This window comes from Podospora anserina, chromosome 1 (assembly GCF_000226545.1).
Source record: "Podospora anserina S mat+ genomic DNA chromosome 1, supercontig 1".
NCBI classification, from domain to species: Eukaryota; Fungi; Ascomycota; class Sordariomycetes; order Sordariales; family Podosporaceae; genus Podospora; species Podospora anserina.
The window spans coordinates 1,500,854-1,520,387 of NW_001914859.1; the positions used below are offsets into that span (position 1 = coordinate 1,500,854).

The window sequence follows — 19,534 nt, forward strand, 5'->3', positions numbered from 1 at the left end:
AGCCGCCGATCATGGGTCCCGACGTAGCCTTCACGAAGCATCCCAATGGATCAGTCTCGTCTTTGGCCCGGGCAGAGATGCAAGCCGCCCACCAATTTTTACCTCCCCCCGTCGAACAGGTTCAGAGATACCACACCAAGAACCTACCTCCGCCTCCCCCAGATAGGAGACTATCATCAGTATCTGTTCTTAGCAGGGAAATGAATGTGGCATTTGCGGGTACCGAAGATATGCTTTCACTCGACACTGACCAACGCGAGGTATTAGAGAAACAGGAGCAGGAGGGTAATCAACAAGAAATGCCAGCTCACACCCACGTTTCCATTTCGACTCGTGCATCTGACGATGTCATCTCGCCTCAGCCAAAATCGGCGCTTCCTAAGTTATGGAAGATGACGGGGCATGATGGCTTCCGTACCTCAGCATCAAGAGAAGGGTCTATCGACTCAACACACCACATGACCGCATACGTATCTTGTAACAGGTCAAATACCCAGATCGCTCCCGAAGAAGTGGAGCTACGCCGACAACCACATGAATACGAGCATGCCGGGACAGAAGGACCAAAGAACTCACTGACAGAGCCATGGCTGCCCTCTCCATTGAGCGATCAATCGGTGACCTCTCCTCTGCAGAAGGAAGTCAGTCGAGAGCCAGTCACAGCTATCTCAGACACAGCTTTGATGGACATCAACACCGCGTTGCGAACATTAGAACCCGAGGAAAGGCGCCTTTCTAATGCGTCTTCCCTCAACGCTCCAGGGAGTAGACTGGGTTCGACTCTACATGCATCTTCTCCTACTTCACACATTGTTCGACGCAACAAACCTGACTTCCATCGAGAGAAGAAGGCGGCCCCGGGACCCTCACCGTTGAAGAAGACGCCACGATCCGCCGTGCATGATGATCATGCTTGGTCTCGAGGCTACCGCATACCGGATTCAGACGAGCACAGGTCCAGCCACGACATGTATCATGAAGCAGCTGTGGAAATGGTGTCCAAAACACCCCCTAACTCTCCTACTCATATCTCTTCGACAGCGAGCTCGTCGAAGCACATACCGCTTGAGCAAATCATCAAGGGCATCCAATTGACCGAGATGATCACAGCAGATGCAGGGAACGCAAGCAGCGAACCAAGTAGCTGGTATAGTAGCAGCCACCACTCGACCAAACCTTTACTAGCTTCTCCCCCTCGGCCGCCTCCTTCTTCATACCATTACCATCAGTCCCCGCGCGAAGGCCAGCAGCTGCAAAACATACGCCGTCCCTCGGGGAGCAGCGCTTTTAGCGCCCTAAGTGCCACAAGCGCCCCCCAGAGGCACCTCCAGCCTGGCGACCGGTCTGTCATGGCGAGTACTAGCACCTTTGGCGGCCCTTCCCATTTCCATATCCACCCTCCCTCCTCTTCCCACTCGCGCAAACCATCGCGGAGTTCCCCATCACCCTCTCCATCTCAAAAGCCTTCCCCGCCCGGCGACAACGGTAATAGGCTTGGTGACCTTGACGGGGAAGTCCACGCAGACGGGGATTCAAGTATGGGCTGCCGAGGCAGACGAACTTGCAGCATCTCGAGGACGCAGGGCACTCGGTCGATACCTATATCGAGGCCAGGAAGTGACGTTGTCACTCAGACCGTCAGCATCGATGCCAAGTCACACGATGCTTGGTCGAGCCATTTCTCCCCTTCCCCCACGTCCCCGAAAAGGTACAGCTCCATCCTCAGCAAAGTCTTTAGGCGCTCTACAGGTGTTTATCCAGTAACACCTCTTCGATCTCCTTCTAAGCAGAAAGGACCATACAACCTGATGTTAGAATCGGCACAGCAGCGGCGAGCCCTACACCAGATCCAACATCAGTTCGGATCAGACGTGAAGCCCACCACCCCCACAACACCAAATCATTTATCTTTCTCGCAAATTGTCAGTAAGGCAGGAGCTGCTGCCACGGCTCCATTCAAAACCCCCGAAGAAAGGAGACGCTCCAAACTCAAAAACAAGATCAGAGTCTATGGCGACGAGGGTCAGCTCTTGGGCCAGGAGGAAGGTGCCACACCATTCAAGCACAAGACTGAGGCTGCCAACAACGAAACTCCATCCGCAAGGGCGTCAAAACATTCGATGCTTGCTGGATATGACAGGACAAAGTCAGCCCACGAGTTGATGGGTGCAAGGAACGCTTATTCCACCAAACGACAACCCAATCTGGATGGGCCCAGGAGTGGCAACTTATGTTCACGGGACGTCTGTTTCTTCAACTCCAAGATTAGTCTCAACCCCCAGTGGCACCCCAGGCGTGACGTCTGCCCGGCTCTCGGCGGCAAATACAGCTACCGCGTCTGGTACTGACTCCAACTCAGTCTGGTCCCGAGCCCCGACATTATCAGCAACAGGGACGCCAACGAGAACAACATTTGGTAGCATTGCCTCCCTTCCTCCTCCTCCTCCCGCTACTGCAACAAGGGGCAACACTTCCTCCCCTCCGGCGAGGTATCGCAAGACCCCAGCAGGAGGAAGCGATTCTTCTCAGAGTCATAGCCGCAGTCCGGCTGTCGGGCCTAGGCTAGGTGCTGCTGCGACGGAAAGTCGATATAACCCTGCAGCTTCTCTACCGCTACCGCCGGTGCATGTCCCACCGCCGTTTGTGTTCAGGTCTTTTACAGCACAAGTGTCGGTGTTGGATAACCCGCTCAAGCAAACCAGGGGTACCAGCCCGAGGCCAACGCCTAGTCCTAAACCTTCGAACGCAACACGATCAGAGATTGAAATTCCTGGGTACACCACTTTGCTTGCTGACGGAGCGGCGTATGGAGGGTCGAGAACGGGGGCGGTGGGGTTGGGTATTCTTGTTCCTTGGAGGACTAAGAGTGTCATTGAGCGGGAGGAGAGGGAGAAGATAGAGGGACAGAAGAAGAAGGAGGAGGGGATGGAGGTAGAGGGGGTGAGGAATGTTTTGTAGAAGGGGGGTTGAAACGGTTGGTGTTTTGGGTACTGAGATTTATGGGTAGATGTGGTTACATGGGATTTTGGGATGGTAAACGTAGTGTTGGTTTTGGGGCATTGGTAGACGAGGGGGAGTGTGTTGTGATTATACTGTGTGGTGTACATAGATTCAAATTTATAGGCTGATGGGTTGAAGTGCGGTTAATGGTGGTTTGCTTCCTGGGTTAGTCTATCTTCTTACTTGGGAAGGAGCGGGCTCGAGAGGGATAGCTCCTTCCATGTTGCTCCGTGACTGCCGTCTCGAGTCTTTCCATGTTGTGTTGCTCCTTCCTCGAGAACAACTGAGCCATGGTATATATATTAGTTTAGACATACAACCCTCAACAAGGAACAGTAGCTCCTGGCCAATGGTCAAGTGGTAAGCCTGCTGGCCGGCAGGAAAGTTGCCCAAAATACCCTCCCAGGGTTCCTGTCCATCCGTGACAGAGCCTCCTGTTCAAATCCTCGCAAAACCCACGGTTTCCGGCGCTGAACACCACAATCAAATAAAGTGTGGATGCCCAGCGAGCTTTTTAATTTTAACTTGATCATGATAATGTCGTTCGACCGTCTTTTTTTCCCGTTCTTCCATCTAGAATACCGTTGATGTTTGGACTCGAAATGCTTATATCTCCAAGTCAACACGACGTCACCCCCCACTCTTTCTTCATCAACAAAAAGTTACCCCACATTCCCCATCCCCTTTCCCCTTTCGACAACACCCAACCCTTCCAGAACACCGGCCGGCCGAGGTCCACCTATGACAAGCACTCCTCCGGCTTTTGACTCCCGGAACCCGCCCCGCATTTGCATTTCCCCAGTCTAGTCAAGTGCCAGCAACATTGCCATGTGCATTTCCTACCTTATGCAGTACACTCCAGAGTGCAGTGCACCGCCTTATCCGACCGAGCCTTACGCTTATCCAGCCACCTCCCCCTCACTACTCACCCCCCTTTTAACCTACCAACTAACCTAAGCTTTGGCCCCAGAAAATGACCAGCACGTTGATGGTCTCTGAGCCTCATCAGTCAGATCAACAAGACCCTCAACAACAAGAAGAAGATCTCATTTCTACTCCAGCCCACCCAGGCCAGGAAGAAACAAAGACGGTAGTTCAGGGGTTGCGGGATTCACCGAGTTTGAGTCCCACCGCTTTAGATACTCAACAGGAAGAAAGTGAGAGGGAGGAAGACGAGGGTTCGTATTACTGGAAAAGGGAGACCATGGCGCCGTTGAATGCTGTTTCTGCTGTGAGTTGAACTTTGGGGTCAATGAGTGAAATGAGATAGATGGTGACTGATGTCTGGGATGGCAGGCGGCGGTTGCCAGGCTGAGGGCGTTCAAGCCGCCTCCTTTTCCGTTGTGGGATCGGTTGCCTGTCAGTAGACGGGCGGCGGTGTTGTTGCTGTTGTATGCGGACCGGAAGGGGGATTTGAGGGTGGTGATAACGATGAGGGCGGCGACGTTGAGGAGTTTTTCTGGTGGGTTGCTGTGAGATGATACTACATGGAATGTGTGGTTGACTTCTATGTACCAGGTCATGCAGCATTGCCAGGTGGGAAGGCGGACACCATCCACGAGACACCCTGTAACCACTCCCCCATCGTCTCACAACCCTGAACAACTACTGACCACTGCGAAAAAAGACCAAATCGCCCGCCGCGAAGCCTACGAGGAAATCGGCCTCCCCCTCGACAACACCCACCTCCCCCCACCCTTCACAATCGAACACCTCTGCTACCTCCCCGCCAATCTCGCCCGCACCGAGCTCGTCGTCCGCCCCGTCGTCGCCCTCCTGCACACCTCCCCCCCTTCCTCCACCGCCACCTCCCCCCAGTCAAACCCCGTCTCCCCGCAGCCCAACCCAACAATCACCGCTGAAGACTCCCTAATCCCGCGACTCGACGCCAAAGAAGTCGCCGCCGTGTTCTCCGCCCCGTTTCACAACTTCCTCAGGTCAACCGATGAACCTGGTCACGAAAAGGTAGAAGGGGAGTGGTATAATGGCTCCTGGACGGAATGGCACGAGGAGCCCTGGCGGATGCACTTTTTTTATGTCCCGGTCACTAACCAGAGGGTTACTAAACCTAAAATTCGTGAGGGGGGTTTGGCATCACTGGCTGAAGATCACAGCCCTGATGAGGAGCCAGTGGAAGAGGAAAAGCGGTACAAAGTCTGGGGGATGACCGCTCGGATTCTGGTGGATGCGGCCACGATTGCGTATGGGGAGAAGCCAGAGTTTGAGCATAACAGTCATTTTGGAGATGAGAGGATCATTGAGGGATTGGAAAGGTTGGGGAGGCTGGGGGAGAAGAAGAGACGGGGGAGTACAGTCACCAAAGAGGATGTGAAGAAGGCGGGGGAGATTATGACCAAGAAGGAGGAAGGCAGTAAGATGTGAGATGATTGTTTTGGGTATGAATCATGGAATGGTCTATTCTTTTGGGCGTGAGATAGGTGTAGATCACATGAGACTAGATTACACAGTAGAAATCGTTAATGGCAGGCTGTCTCCTTTGCTACGGTGGTCTGGCCGCCAAACAAGAGGTATCCGAGGCCGGCGCCAAAGGAGCAGGCGAGCATGACCCAGCCGTTGTAAGTCATGAAGATGAGCCTTATATCTTGTCAGGTTGCCATCTTGAGTGCATTTACGAAAGGATACTCACATGATCATAAAAGCATAAAAGTTCTGCACCGCATACAAGACACTCTTGATGATGTGCGCCCGTTTGGTGACCTCGTCTCTGTTCTGGCCTGTAATCACAGCGCCAAAGAAGGGGGCTGTCTCAGCATCTTGTTCATGATCTTCCTCGTCTTGATATCGAGACTCGATTTCTCCTTGGAACCAAAGGAAAAACACATCGTCTCAGCCTATGGAATATTTGGGGAAGAGTATGAAGAATGACTTACGAGGGACGGAGTTGGCCCGTCTGGTGACTGCGGCTTCATAGCGACGGATGGCTTCACGGAGGGCTTCGTAGCCGGCGCCGAGGGCGACGATGGCGAGGAGGGAGACGAAGAGGGAAAAGTTGGAGGAGATGTGCCATTGGCGGAAGACGATGCAGAGGTTGTTGGTGTCCCAGGTGAAGAGCATCTTTTTCTCATATCAGTATCATGTTTTGATGAGAGGGATATGAGGAAAAGGACTCACGTTCATGTTGCACATGTTTTGGCCATCACCGCCGTGATCACCGTGGCCCATGTGAGCCGAGTGGTCCATCATTTCGTGATGGGAGTGGTCGTGGTGAGAGTGATCCATTTTCGCGTTTACTTTGTGAGTGAAAAAGACAGGACAAATGAGAATCGTGTGAGAGAAGTGAGGAACTGAGATTATGGTGAAGAAGTTCTCACTCGGGGTTCAAGTTGCGCATGAAATCTGTCCCAACGTTTGGAACGAGACGCGAACAGGGGTCCGTTGATCCATGCACGGGGGCCCCACTTTTGATAATCAGCTCTGGGGAAGGGCGACTCGGCATTGTCTCGGGGGCGCGGGGCAGGAGCTTGGAAAGGATTGATGGCGGGGTTGGTCTGGGTTGATGACGGAGGGAATTTGGGAATGGAGACATATTTCTAAAATCTCAAGAACTAAAATCATCATCAAACATATAGGCTTTACAGTTGTGACGCTGTACACCTAAGCCTCTCGGCATTGACAGGTGGGTGACCACCGAGCTTCAAGATCTCCAGGGTGAAGCTCTCATCTGATCTCACGAGCACTGAGCAAAGCTCCCGATGATACCCGCATCGCTTTGCTGAATGACAAGTCTTCATATTCGCTCACTCACCCGCCCCAGACTATCACACCTCCAAGTCCATCTCATACCTTTAGCTGCTCTCATTAACCTTGTTCTCACAGATCCTACCAAACGCTCATCGAAATGCTCACCCAACCCATCAACCTGCCAAAATGGTTCAGTCTCCAATATCACCACTTTGATCTCTAACCAAACTAACACACACCCCCAGGCTTGAAGAAAACTCCCACCTCCTCAAACCCCCCATCAACAACTACTGCGTCTACAACGAAGGCTTCACCGTCATGATCGTCGGCGGCCCCAACGCCCGCACCGACTACCACATCAACCAAACCCCCGAATGGTTCTACCAGCACCGCGGCGCCATGCTCCTCAAGATCGTCGACCCCACCGATAACAACACCTTCAAGGACATCATCATCCGCCAAGGCGACATGTTCCTCCTCCCGCCCAACACCCCCCACAACCCCGTCCGCTTCGCCGACACCGTCGGCATCGTCCTCGAGCAAGAGCGTCCAGAGGGGAGCATCGACCGGATGAGGTGGTACTGCCAGTCATGCAAGGAGATTGTCCACGAGGCGAGCTTTCACTGCACCGATTTGGGGACGCAGATCAAAGCTGCGGTGGAGGCTTTCAAGGAAGACGAAGAGAAGAGGACGTGTAAAAAGTGTGGGGAGGTGGCGGCGTGGAAGCCCGCCGAGGGGAGTCTGAAGGATCCTAATTTGGAGGAGGCTTGATTTTTTTGGTGTATATTTACTTTTCTACTTGGGGGTTTCTAGCGGTGTATATGCAAAAAATCATCTGTTTTGGATACATGAAAAAACAAAACATTTTACGTCTCGCCGTACTGGTAAGCACCAGTTGACTCCTCCACCTGGACCTCAATCTTGGCCTCCTCGAGCTCCTTGCCATTGATTCTGATACCAGCCTTCATGACGTCGCCGGGAACGACCGGGCCGACGCCCTTGGGGGTGCCAGTGAGGATGATGTCGCCTGGGTTGAGGGTCATGACCTTGGAGATGTCGCCGAGGATCTTGGGGATGCGGAAGAGCATCAGCTCGGTCGAGTCCTGCTGCTGGACCTTGTCGTTGACGGTGAGGTAGAGCTCGATGTTGTGGGGGTCGGGAATGGCCGACTTGTTGATGACGTTGCTGACGGGGAGGAAGGTGTCGAAGCCCTTGCAGATGTCCCAGGGGAGGCCCTTCTTCTTGGCTTCGTTTTGGACGTTGCGGGCGGTCATGTCGATGCTGAGGGCGTAGCCTTTTTTATCATGTGTTAGTTCGATGGGAAGGGAGGCGCAGATGAGATGAGAACTGACTGTCAATGGCGTCGAGAGCGGCCTTGTTGTCATTCTCATCAAAGTCTCTGATACGCTTGCCGAGGACAAGGGCGAGCTCGACTTCGTAGTGAAGGTCAACACCCTTGGGGCGGACGACCGGACCCTCCCCGGGGGCCAAGATGGAGGAAGAAGGCTTCAGAAAAAAGAAGGGTTGCTTGGGGCGGGTGTTGTTGAGTTCAGCAATGTGGTCCCTGTTCAAGTTAGCTTTAGTACTCCTGTTACAAGGTAGGCATGAGGGAGCACACACGCATAGTTGCGGCCAATGCACACGACCTTGCCAGCCTTCTTGAGCGACGCCATTGTGGTTGCGTTTGTGGCCGTAGCCAAACCTCTCCGGAAGATCATCATCTTTTCTCTTTCTTTTCCCCGCTGGAGATAACCGGTCTTTATATGCAATCCAAGGTGTCTGGATGTATGGTAACCCCCCTCTGCAGAGTACCTGCCAAAGTGAGAGATCCCGTCTTATGATGTGAGCTCGGTTCGGGTCAATTGGTCAATTGGCTGAGGTTGGAGTAACCAATCCCAACGACAGCAATGGAAGCACCGGAAGGAATGCCGACCCCGGTTGGGAAAAGAGTGTTGATGGATTGCTTACGGTGACAACTTCACACCTGCTGTGACTGGGTGAATACCGAGGAAGGATGATATCTTGGTATTGCGATATAAGCTACTCTCTAAAACCCTAGTCTGGCGTTGCTTCAATCGAGAAGTTCATGCTTCAATTGAAGGAATAGTGGAGATGTGGAGCTGGGTAGCAACAACAGCTAGCCATTGCTCGCTGTTCAATGTCATCCTCGAGCCCATCTGCAACTGCGACATCGCTTTGCTTCTAAATCGAGGCACAGGGTCTCGAATCGGTGAAGAGAAGGACCGGAGTAGTTTAAGTGTCTCTCAGGCATAATTTCTCACACTCTGAACTTCGACTTGAAACTGTACGACACATACACGGCACCAAAGTATGACGAGACCAGTGTTGGGCCGGGTGGAGGTCAAGATCATGACAAGAGAGCTCTGAAAGCACGGATCTCAAACACAGTGAGTAACTCGCCCCTGCCACGGCCCGGCTCAGCCTGGCCATCCTGGACACAAAGAACTCATTGTCGGCCACAGCATTTGCCGACGTACATTCGCAGTCGAGGCCATAAAACCCACGTGGGAGTGGTGTTGGATCGTTGTGGAAGGGGCGGAAACGGGCTTGAACGGCATATTCTCGCCCTGTTCATCATCAAAGAGATAACGATCAGCCAATGGCTAACATTAGCAACTTTCCCATCGTTAAGAAGATCGTAAAAGAAGGCGACGAGATGCCGTGATATGTCTTGCAGGGTCAAAGTGCGGGGGACCCCACGCAAGAAGACAAATCGAATTTGCCGACCCCTGTTCGGATCACAGGGGACCGGGACCCCACCAATCTTCAGTGGACAAAGCCAAAGCTTAGCACTGGGGTCAGTGCTGGCCTGCATCCCCAGCGACTCAGCCTGCTGGGTGAACAAGAGCAACCAGCCCGGGCCGTTTTGAGATACGTAGCCCGCACACACCCTCTCCCTCCCATCTTTCCAGCCAGCTTCACTTCATTAGCAACCAGCTGGTAACTGGTGAGAGCATAAAAACTGCGGCTTCTCTCTTTCGCCTCACCCGGAAAATCTCGGTTTGTGACACCACACACACCCGTGCAGCAGGATTTCGACATTGAGAAAGGCCACGGAATCCACAGCAAAGACGTCACGGGCTGCACTCTTCGACCTCACGGCGGCCACCACCGACCCTTTGACAGCCATCAAGACAAAGCAGTCTCATTGCCTTTCCCCTTGCGCCTTTTGCATTTTTACACGCTCCAAAAACAACACCAGAGTTATCACCGCTTTCGGAGACAGTATTCGCCATGGAGAGCATTCAACTGGCACAGATGCTAGCTGACCTTAGCGACCTAAATGCAGCTGTACGTATATATACGCCATGCCCACGGACGCGCACTGTCAAAAGACATGAGAACCTTGCTAAAATTTTGCCACAGCAGGAAGCTTCGGCCGCTGTGGCTTTGGTCAACGCCAACAAGAACCTCAACCAACCTACCACCACTGCCCCTTCCGACGCCAGCCAACCCTCGGATTTGGTACGGCCACCGATCCGCCCGGGTCAGCGCAATCACCAGCGCACCGGTTCCGCCGGCTCTCTGGGTTCTTCTTCTTTCCTTTCCCGTACCGCCTCGCCGGCCAAGTTTGATAAATACGGTCGTCGCATTCTTACACCGCCCAACACACGAGCCAACTCCTCGTATGGATCAATACCGGGAACCCCTCGTGGAGAGGTGAGCAGTATTCCTTGCCGTCGCTCAAGGCTTGGTGTTTGTCTCCATCACACTTCGGTCCCGATGCTAAAAAAGTCGTACTTTTGAACCACAGCAGATAAGCGACGACGATGTCGACCGAGCCGGCTCACTCATGGCCTTGTACGAGATCCGCGCGAAGTTGAAGGACCAAGATAATCGAAGCTTGCTCAAGCTTAGGGAGAAGATCACGTCGTTGCAGCATGCGAGACAACAACAGGAGAGACTTGAGAAGGGGCCTACTTCGCTAACAGGGTTCGCTGGCGAAACCGCCAACAAGTCAAGATACAGTTATCCCAAACATTCATGAGATCTGGCTGGCGTTTACCACCGACAAAACAACTCAACGGGCAGCTGCTCTCATTGAGGATAGCACGACGGAACTTTCACTTACTCAACGATAGCAGCATTGATTATCGTATACGGCGTTATCATGGAGTTCGGGCCAGACAGGCTCATACAGACAGCCTTCTGGGATAGGGATCATGTTGTGGTTAATGGATTGGGTTGATATTGGAACTTGCATTTTCTTTTTGTGAGGAGAGACAAAACTGGTGTCGAGACTGATGGAAGGAACAACAGCACTGTCCTTACAGCTAGGTTGTCTGATATACCTTGCTGTTGAAAGATTACATGTACATACGTACCCTCGTCGCGATTGTGACAGTCTTGCCTTATTCACTGCTTGTGGTTGTTGGTAGACTGTAAGACTATTCTTTCTAAATCGATACAGCGGAGGATATTTTTGACTTCTGAACCTCATTCTCTCTAATCATGAGTAATATGTTCTCAATCTCAACAATCCGACACACGACAGTCTTCCAGTCCCAGTTAGAGAGGTGGTCGTTGGTGCTGCCCCGCATTCGTTAGCATTTACTGTAGCACCCCAACCCCTGTCCCCGGCCCCTCTTGGCACCGCTCCGCTGGCGTCAAGTGGATCCGGCCTGCAAATCGCGTCCCCACTTTTTGTTTCTTCCCAGGTGCTTGCCTGACAAACAGAAATTGCTGGTGGTCCAACTTTCTCTTTGGGAGCGCGTCACGACAACGTCCAATCTTTTGGAGGACGAGACAACAACGACCTCTGACAACATCCTTCGTTCCATTGAGTCGGTCGCTTGCTTCCATCACGTAGTTATATTTCAGTTTCTTCATTGCCGCCAGCCCGGCCAATCCTACCATCTACCGCCTCTTGGTTACTACATCTCGAGAGATTCAATCACCAAACAGCAGCAGCCATGGCGACAGGCGTCGATGCAAAGCTCCTCAAGAGCACAAAATTCCCACCGGAATTCAACCAAAAGGTCGACATGACCAAGGTCAACCTCCAGGTTATGAAAAAGTTTGTTTTTTTTTCGCGCTCTGTCCGTATCTCTTGTCGGAACCTCGGTCTAACAAGTTGAAATCAGATGGATCGCAGGTCGCATAACCGAAATCCTTGCCAACGAAGACGATGTTGTCATTGAACTCGTGTTCAACCTTATCGAATCCAGCCGCCACCCCGATATCAAAGCTCTACAGATTCAGCTCACTGGCTTTCTCGACAAGGACACGCCCGGGTTTTGCAAGGAGATGTGGGGGCTGCTGCTGAGTGCGCAGGATTCTCCCCAGGGCGTGCCGAAGGAGTTGCTGGAGGCCAAGAAGCTGGAGCTCTTGCAGGAAAAGAGGGAGCAGGAGGAGGCGAGGCAGAAGAGAGAGGATAGTGAGAATCAGAGGAGGGATAGCTTTCAGAGGGGGCTTGGTGGGAGGGGTGATAGAGCTGAGAGAGGGAGAGGTGCTGGGGGGCCGAGGGGAGGGGGTAGACTGGGAGGTGATTCTTGGAGAGGTCCAGGTGGGAGGGACGACAACAGAGATCGGCCTTTTGGGAGGGGCAGAGGAGGTGATGAGAGACGGTCCAGGTCGCCGCCGAGATACCGTGACCGTGGGGGAAGAGGAGGACCGAGGGGTGGCTTGAGGGATTCATATGTCCCAGGCGGACGGGGTAGTTCACCGCTCCGTTGTGGCGGAAGGGGGATGGGAGATAGGCGGGATGATAGGCGGAGAAGGTCCAGGTCGCGCTCACGGTCGCCTTCTGTGCGCTCGGCTTCGTCCCGGTCTCGGTCTAGATCTCGATCTCTCTCTCGCAACCCTAGTGTGGATGGGAAGAGACGGTCCTATTCGCGATCGGCTAGTCCCCCTCGTCGACGCCGTCGTTCTCGCTCACCACTTCCCTACAGGGATACAGTCAAAAGACGCCGCTCCCCTGCCCGGGATGCCGACCGCCGTAGCCGGTCCCGATCAGTAGCATCCGACCGCGGCTCACCTTCACCAAAGCGTCGCCGTTATTCTCCATCTAGCAGCCGGAGCAGAAGCAGAAGCAGAAGCAGGAGCAGGAGCCGCACCCGCAGCCGCTCTCGCAGTCTAACACGCAGTCCATCCAGGACCCGAAACCGGCGGTACAGTCGATCTTCCTATTCTTCCGGATCCTCTCGCTACTCCCGATCTCTTAGTCGAAGCCGAAGCCGAAGCCCTCCCCCCAGGCGGTCAAGAGGTGGAAGCAGGAGTGTCTCCCCCGACATCAAGCGACATCGGAGTAGGAGCCGCTCTCGCAGTACGGGCCGTAGCATTAGTCCTGCTAGCTCCTACGGACGACGCCGATCCCGTTCCCGCTCTCCACGTCGTCGATCTCGTGATAGAAAACGTAGCCGCAGTGGTTCGAGGGATAGAAGAGGAGGACGAAGCAGGGCCTCTTCTGCATCTTCACAACTTTCCAAGCGGGACAGATCGGCTGATGGTTCAGGAGCTGAAGACAGACCCCCCAAAGCCCACCATGACGATGCGGCGGTGTCGAGCCAAGATCAGGTATGTTCTCTGAAGTTTCCAAGTATTTGCAAGATATGATGGCTAACTATTGCTTATGCTACAGGAGTCCAAAATCGACACTGAGCAGCGGGAGAAGGAGCTCAAGGAGAAGATCAAGCAGATGAGATCCTCAAGAAGTAGTGACGTGGTTGAGGCTAACGGTGCTTGAAGCTGTTTATCACTTATTCGTTCGTTCATTGAACCACATCAAAGAAAGAAAAAGAAAAAAAAGAAAAAAAACAGGAAGGACATTAGCATGGCTTTGGGAGACTCGCGTTTCGAGGCGTTGAGGTTTGGAAGGCGGCTCTGTGAGGACTACAAACCCCCAAAATATTGTCTTGGCTTGTATCTGAGCATATTTTTAGCAGCCTCTGTGTGGATCGCGTAGTAAAATGATAGCTGTCGTAATATAGTGGCAAGGACGTGTACTTGAAATTTGTGTTGGGTTGTGCGGCATTAGGGAGGGTGATGAAGTTCTGAGTGGTTCCTTCCCAGGATATAGGTACCTACCTGGTTTGTGGTGGGAAGTCACTGCCCGGATCATCACAGCTTGGGCGTTGGTGTGGTCTGATGAGAGATAATTGAAGTCGTGACTGCCTCCTATGTATCTTCCTGTGACGTGCAGAGTGGGTGGGGGGCACCTTCCCCCACTCGAAATTACAAGTTCAAGCGGGAGGCAGAGCTTCCAAGTTGAAAGAAGGAAAGAAGGTGGGAGTTGCATGCTCTGAGATAAAAGACCAGCTCCAGGATTGGTTGAGAAGCAACCCAATTCAATCCAAGTATCATCACTTGCTACCCGACTTTTATAACTTCATAATTCTTTTTGCTACAGTCCATTCTTGCTTGTCTTGACATCCTTTCGGTTTACACGATATGGACTTTATGGCCTTCTGGAGGACCGTCTGGGACAGAGTGGACATCATCGTGGACATCATCAATATCGATTTTTGGCATCCAATTCGGCCTGCAGTACTCCGTATCAAGGCCGATTTGTTTGTTTTCCAAAAGTTCATCGCTCGCCGGTCCTGGCAGGCTATCAGGTGGTCCTGGAGAAGGGCCTGGGAGTGGTTCTGGGAAGTCGCGGAGGCGATCTTGACGGCTTGGTCGTACGTGTTTCTTAGTTCGGCTATCGGTGTTGCCTTTTTCAGCTGTGTTATCTGTTGGATGGTATTCGGTTTTGATTTGCGGAGAGTTGTGGATTCAGTGTTGCCCCGAGCACGGCTGCTCCCCCCGCCGTCCTACACACCGTTACTCATGCCCGCACTATAATTTGACCACGCACTGCAACCACTAAGGGCTTCATCCCGGTCCACTGAGGTGCCAACAAGGTAAGAGGCCCGAGACTCGGTACCGCGACATGTTCAGGCCCGAGTTCTTGACTGACGCATTTTTAGACCAGGGAGGAAACAATCACTTTGCACGCGCACCACACCCCACGTTTACGCACCCACTCACTTTACACCAATTCAACGCGCTTTTTCTGCATCTCTCGACGCGTCTTTCGTCATCATACCACCTGCTTAACAACCAGTCATGGCAACGGAGAATACAACATCTTCGAATGGAGGAGGGGGAGGCGGAGCTGCTACACCAAAACCTGTGGGGAATAACGCGACCGCGGGGGGGCATCAGAACACACCTGTTAAGAACGAGTCGTCTGCCGCAAATGGAGGAGGGCAGCAGTCGCAACAGTCACAACAAGCGCAGCAGCAGCAGCAGCAGCAGCAGCAACAACAACAACAACAACAACAGCAACAACAACAACAACAACAACAACAGCAGCAGCAGCAGCAGCAGCAGGCGGCGGCTGCAGCGGCGGCTGGAATCCCCTATTACGAGAAACAACGAGCGCAGCTTAAGGAGTTGTTGGCGAAGAGGAGGGCGCTGGATAAGAGACTTGTGGGTTTGACCCTTTCTTTCTGGAGTGACTGTGGGCAGGGAGCTAACGGGGATTGATGTAAACAGGCCGCTCAAGAAGAACACATTTTCCAAAAGGAGACGGAGTACCTCGAATCAACGCCGCACGGAAACATCATCATTGGGTTCGACAACTATGCCAAGGGAGGAGGCGGCGCTGGGCAGGGACCAGGCGCTCCTTTGTCTTCTGCTGCGAGGAGAAAGGGCGGTGGTGGGGGTGGTGGTGGGATGCAAGGGGGGGTGTTGAATGATGCCAACAGGGTCTTTTCTCGTAGTTCGATTTCGTACAATCTGGCGGCACAGGCTCAGTTGGCTCAACAGCAGGCTGCCGAGGGTGTCACACCGGGTAGTACGCCAGGGCCTACGCCGATCAGTGGGAGTTTTGCTGGAGGAGACAGTTCAAAGGTTGGGACACCTACTAGTGCTGGGGGTGGGAATGGGGGGGGGAGTAAGGCGGGGAAGAAGGGGAGCAGTAAAAGGCCAGTAGGAAGAGGGGCGGCGGGTGATGGGGACGGAGATAGTGAGACTGATTCCCGTGATGCTAAGAAAATTAGGACTGGCTTTGGGGCGGGGAGGAAGTGAGATCACTTGAAGAAGGTGGTGATGAGCAGGGACGGTGTTGTACCAACATGGAAGTTGTGATTTTATGGTAGGATGGTTGGGAGCGAATGGCATGATACCAATGGCGTTTCTTTTTCTTTTCTTTTTTATCTGGGCATGAGGTATGACCTCAAGATGCATATGGCGTTTAGACTGGCGGTGTTGACGGCATTCTTGTACGAGTAGTTTTATGGCAGTTGTCTGAACAAAACAGGATTGTATCTTGTCTGGAGGATCAAGTTTGCGTCGGACAGACTTTTCACGGGGATTAAAGGTTGCTTTGCATATGCTGGACGGGAGGTGTCCTATCCAGCACCGGGAATAAGGGCTGGAATGTTGCAATGGGGCCCGGTAGGCTCGGATGTCGAGGTTGGGAAGATGGCGAGATGTTTTGTCTCCTGCCGGATCTGGAAGTCCTGATGCTTACACCACTGGCATGTCGTGCCATGGTTCTTCCAACCATAGGCGGTGATTAGCGCCTTTGTGGGTTGAATTGTGGACGTGAACGGGTTGCTGCTAGGGGGGGGTGGGGGAATGGATTTAAAGAGTGAGAAGTGCTTCTCCCGATGACATTATTCTCATCACTCTTGAGACTTTCTTTTCATTTATTTGCCAGATTTTTTACGTCAGAGATGGGGGAAGCTCAAGACCCAAGGTGGGACGGATACGACGATGACGATGGGAGTGGTGGTGAAGAAGCTCTAGCAGCAGCCGCAGGTCTTAGCTGTTTCTCAATGCGGGGTTGTTCAGGGGAGGGGAAGCACCTTGATGGTTGTGGTGGTGCTGGTGCTGCCCCTCACTTGGACGGCACCAACAGCACCACCGCCATTGTTGTCTCTGAGCTCAAACAATTGTTCCCCCGCAGCAGACGGCGATTATTATTATTCCCAGGAGTAGAAACGACCTTTTTCTTTGTCTGTTTTACCACCCTCTTTTTCTTGGCATTCATCATCAACCCAGCTATTGCCAGCCCGGTTTGGAGGGATTCAGCCGGCAACATGACCATCATGGCGACAAAGTTCACGCCCGAGGTGATGCTCTCTGCCCCGCGGCGGTCGGCTGCTGTGCCGAACGGTAACGGGACGCTGGCGCTGTATACCGTGTCGACGTACTCGTTTGGGGAGCATAAGCGCAGGTCGGAGGTTAGGGTGTTGACGATTGCGAATGGGCAGTCGAGTGTTGTTGTGGAGGGGAGTGGTGCTTCGGAGCCGAATTGGGTTGGGGAGGAGGAGTTTGTTTGGGTTGAGGGGGTTGGGGAGAAGGGGGAGATGGAGATCAAATGGGGGGATGTGAGGGGGAATAAGGGGGTTGTGAAGAGGTTTGAGGGGGGGGTTGGGAATGTGAAGGTGAGGGAGGTGGAGAGGGGGAGGAGGTGGGTTTTGGGTTTTACGGTGGTGGTTACGCCTGGGGGGGAGATATATAACCCTGTGACGGAGGAGAAGGGGTTGTCGAGTGGGAGGGTGTATGATGGGTTGTTTGTGAGGCATTGGGATGCGTGGAGTTCGGAGAATAAGAACTCGATTAGGTATGGGTTTTTGAGGAGGAAGGAGGAGGGAGGGTTTGAGATTGAGGGGTTGGTGGATGCGCTTTATGGGACGGGGTTGAGCTCGCCGGTGCCGCCGTTTGGGGGGACGGGTGACTTTGATGTTGGGCCGAAGGGGTTGGTGTTTGTGGCGAAGGATCCAAAGCTGGATCCGGCGATGTATACAAAGACTGATTTGTATTATCTGTCGCTGAAGGAGTTGGCGCAGGAGAAGCCGAAGCTGAGGTTGGTTGAGACGCCGGGGTTGGAAGGGTATTCACAGAGCCCGGTGTTTTCGAATGATGGAAACAAGATTGCGTTTACGCGGATGAGAAGCAAGCAGTATGAGAGCGATAAGACCCGTCTGCTTTTGGTCAAAGATCTCGACGAGTTGAAGGCGGAAGAGTTCTATGCCACTGAGGACGGCGAAGGTGGCTGGGACGCCCGTCCAGATGCCATCCTCTGGTCTGCCGACGACAAGACACTCTACGTCACAGCCGAACACAGAGCTCGCAACCTCATCTTTCAGCTTCCCTCTACCCCATGCGAAGCTGGCAAGAAGCTACCCTCTGTCATTCCGACAACCGACGGCTCTGTCAGCGATGTGCGCCTCCTCAGCACCACCGTCTCGGCCCACTCTCCTGTGGCCGGCAGGTTATTCGTAACTTCCACTTCTTTGGTGGACAACTCCTGCTACAGCATTGTCAATCCCTCTCAAAGCACGTTCCACATAGTTTCCTCCAACTCCAAGCAAGGGAAATCCTTCGGTCTCTCTCGGCTAAGCGTTGACGACATCACCTTCAAAGGTGCTGGCGACTATGATGTCCATGCATTGGTCATGAGACCGTCCAACTTCGACCCCAAGAAGAAGTACCCCCTCTGCTTCTTGATCCACGGCGGCCCGCAAGGCGCCTGGGCTGACTCTTGGTCGACACGCTGGAACCCAGCTGTTTTTGCCGAGCAAGGCTACGTCGTTGTCAGTCCCAACCCCACAGGCTCAACGGGATACGGCATGGCGCTACAAAACGGAATCAAGGGAGACTGGGGCGGCAAGCCATACAATGACCTAGTCAACGCCTTCGAGTACATCCAAGACAATCTGGACTACGTGGACACCGACAGAGCGGTGGCACTGGGTGCCAGTTACGGCGGCTACATGATCAACTGGATCCAAGGCCACCCCCTCGGCCGCAAGTTCAAGGCGCTCGTCTGCCACGATGGAGTGTTCTCCACCTCAAACCAGTGGTCAACTGAGGAGCTGTTTTTCCCCATCCACGACTTTGAGGGGACCATCTACGAGAACAAGGAGGGGTACCAAAAGTGGGATCCGGCGAACCATTTGAACGAGTGGGCCACGCCTGAGTTGATCATCCACAGCGAGCTGGACTACCGTCTTCCTGTTACGGAGGGGCTGGCGGCGTTCAATGTCTTGCAGGCGAAGAAGGTGCCGAGTAGGTTGTTGGTGTTTCCTGATGAGAATCACGTAAGTTTTACTCTTTCACACATTCTGATAAACGGGGGCTAACATGGAATTAGTGGGTGCTCAAACCTGAGAACTCGCTTGTTTGGCACAAGACTGTGCTGGGCTGGATTAACAAGTATTCTGGGATTGAAGATGACGCTGGGGCGCAGGTCCAGGCTCTCCAAGCCAATGTGACCAAGCGGGAGACTGAGCGGTTGGACAAGGAAACCTTTGCGAACTTGGTGAGCAAGTTGGCGTTGTGAGGGTGAAAGGTTGTAAACACCGGTATGACTGGCATGTTTTGCAATATGAGGGAAATTAATGAAGTGTTATATAGATGTTGATATCAGCAAGCCATTATATATAACTGTTATTAAGTACGATCTCCTGATGTGTTCTTTGTAAATGCTTGTTCTCCCAAGGCTTACCTAGCCATCAGTTGTGTCAATATTAGACCGCTACTCACATCTAAACCACCACCCCCTTGACTTAAGCACATATGGCTTAACAGAACCTATCCCTCAAATCAACCACCCCAAACCCCAAACACGCCCACCGTGAACGTCACAAACCCCACCAGACCCTAAGCTTATTCAAAGACCACACCAGCACCAAGAATAAGAAACCGCCCTCCCCTACTCTTCCTTTCCTCTTTTCTTCCCTCGCCCTCCGGGGCCCTTGGTTAGTTTGCAATCTTGCAAACATTTACAGAAAGGCCTGCACCTGCTCCAAGTTCCCAGTCCGAGGATGATGGATGGCACGCTACTCAGAGACACTGCTACAATTTTTGGTCA

The 19,534-nt window shown here is 53.1% G+C and overlaps 9 protein-coding genes across 9 annotated transcripts; 7 read left to right on the forward strand and 2 right to left on the reverse strand.

The window, feature by feature from the left end:
* Positions 1 to 11: 11 nt before the first annotated feature.
* PODANS_1_4190 (uncharacterized protein) lies at positions 12 to 2,348 on the forward strand (the record flags this gene model as incomplete). Its single annotated transcript, XM_001912587.1, has 1 exon — positions 12 to 2,348. The coding sequence occupies one exon, from the start codon at positions 12 to 14 to the stop codon at positions 2,346 to 2,348; it is 2,337 nt and encodes a 778-aa protein (XP_001912622.1).
* Positions 2,349 to 4,281: 1,933 nt separating this feature from the next.
* PODANS_1_4200 (uncharacterized protein) lies at positions 4,282 to 5,382 on the forward strand (the record flags this gene model as incomplete). The annotated part of the gene is made up of 3 exons (XM_001912588.1): positions 4,282 to 4,462; positions 4,519 to 4,569; positions 4,628 to 5,382. Coding segments are annotated over 3 exons (987 nt in total), but the record flags the coding sequence as incomplete, so codon positions are not given.
* A 95-nt stretch (positions 5,383 to 5,477) lies between these two features.
* Positions 5,478 to 6,240, reverse strand: PODANS_1_4220 (uncharacterized protein; the record flags this gene model as incomplete). The annotated part of the gene is made up of 4 exons (XM_001912589.1): positions 5,478 to 5,595; positions 5,648 to 5,819; positions 5,892 to 6,075; positions 6,133 to 6,240. The coding sequence occupies 4 exons, from the start codon at positions 6,238 to 6,240 to the stop codon at positions 5,478 to 5,480; spliced, it is 582 nt and encodes a 193-aa protein (XP_001912624.1).
* Positions 6,241 to 6,859: 619 nt separating this feature from the next.
* On the forward strand, positions 6,860 to 7,473 carry PODANS_1_4230 (uncharacterized protein; the record flags this gene model as incomplete). Its single annotated transcript, XM_001912590.1, has 2 exons — positions 6,860 to 6,891; positions 6,948 to 7,473. The coding sequence occupies 2 exons, from the start codon at positions 6,860 to 6,862 to the stop codon at positions 7,471 to 7,473; spliced, it is 558 nt and encodes a 185-aa protein (XP_001912625.1).
* Positions 7,474 to 7,568: 95 nt separating this feature from the next.
* Positions 7,569 to 8,423, reverse strand: PODANS_1_4240 (uncharacterized protein; the record flags this gene model as incomplete). The annotated part of the gene is made up of 3 exons (XM_001912591.1): positions 7,569 to 7,996; positions 8,055 to 8,266; positions 8,323 to 8,423. 3 exons carry the CDS (start codon positions 8,421 to 8,423, stop codon positions 7,569 to 7,571), a joined length of 741 nt encoding a protein of 246 aa, XP_001912626.1.
* A 1,534-nt stretch (positions 8,424 to 9,957) lies between these two features.
* Positions 9,958 to 10,711, forward strand: PODANS_1_4250 (uncharacterized protein; the record flags this gene model as incomplete). The annotated part of the gene is made up of 3 exons (XM_001912592.1): positions 9,958 to 10,014; positions 10,090 to 10,383; positions 10,481 to 10,711. The coding sequence occupies 3 exons, from the start codon at positions 9,958 to 9,960 to the stop codon at positions 10,709 to 10,711; spliced, it is 582 nt and encodes a 193-aa protein (XP_001912627.1).
* Positions 10,712 to 11,636: 925 nt separating this feature from the next.
* On the forward strand, positions 11,637 to 13,408 carry PODANS_1_4260 (uncharacterized protein; the record flags this gene model as incomplete). Its single annotated transcript, XM_001912593.1, has 4 exons — positions 11,637 to 11,729; positions 11,808 to 11,856; positions 11,912 to 13,239; positions 13,304 to 13,408. The coding sequence occupies 4 exons, from the start codon at positions 11,637 to 11,639 to the stop codon at positions 13,406 to 13,408; spliced, it is 1,575 nt and encodes a 524-aa protein (XP_001912628.1).
* A 1,364-nt stretch (positions 13,409 to 14,772) lies between these two features.
* On the forward strand, positions 14,773 to 15,738 carry PODANS_1_4270 (uncharacterized protein; the record flags this gene model as incomplete). Its single annotated transcript, XM_001912594.1, has 2 exons — positions 14,773 to 15,138; positions 15,205 to 15,738. 2 exons carry the CDS (start codon positions 14,773 to 14,775, stop codon positions 15,736 to 15,738), a joined length of 900 nt encoding a protein of 299 aa, XP_001912629.1.
* Positions 15,739 to 16,322: 584 nt separating this feature from the next.
* PODANS_1_4280 (uncharacterized protein) lies at positions 16,323 to 19,003 on the forward strand (the record flags this gene model as incomplete). The annotated part of the gene is made up of 2 exons (XM_001912595.1): positions 16,323 to 18,761; positions 18,815 to 19,003. The coding sequence occupies 2 exons, from the start codon at positions 16,323 to 16,325 to the stop codon at positions 19,001 to 19,003; spliced, it is 2,628 nt and encodes an 875-aa protein (XP_001912630.1).
* Between the last annotated feature and the right edge of the window lie 531 nt (positions 19,004 to 19,534).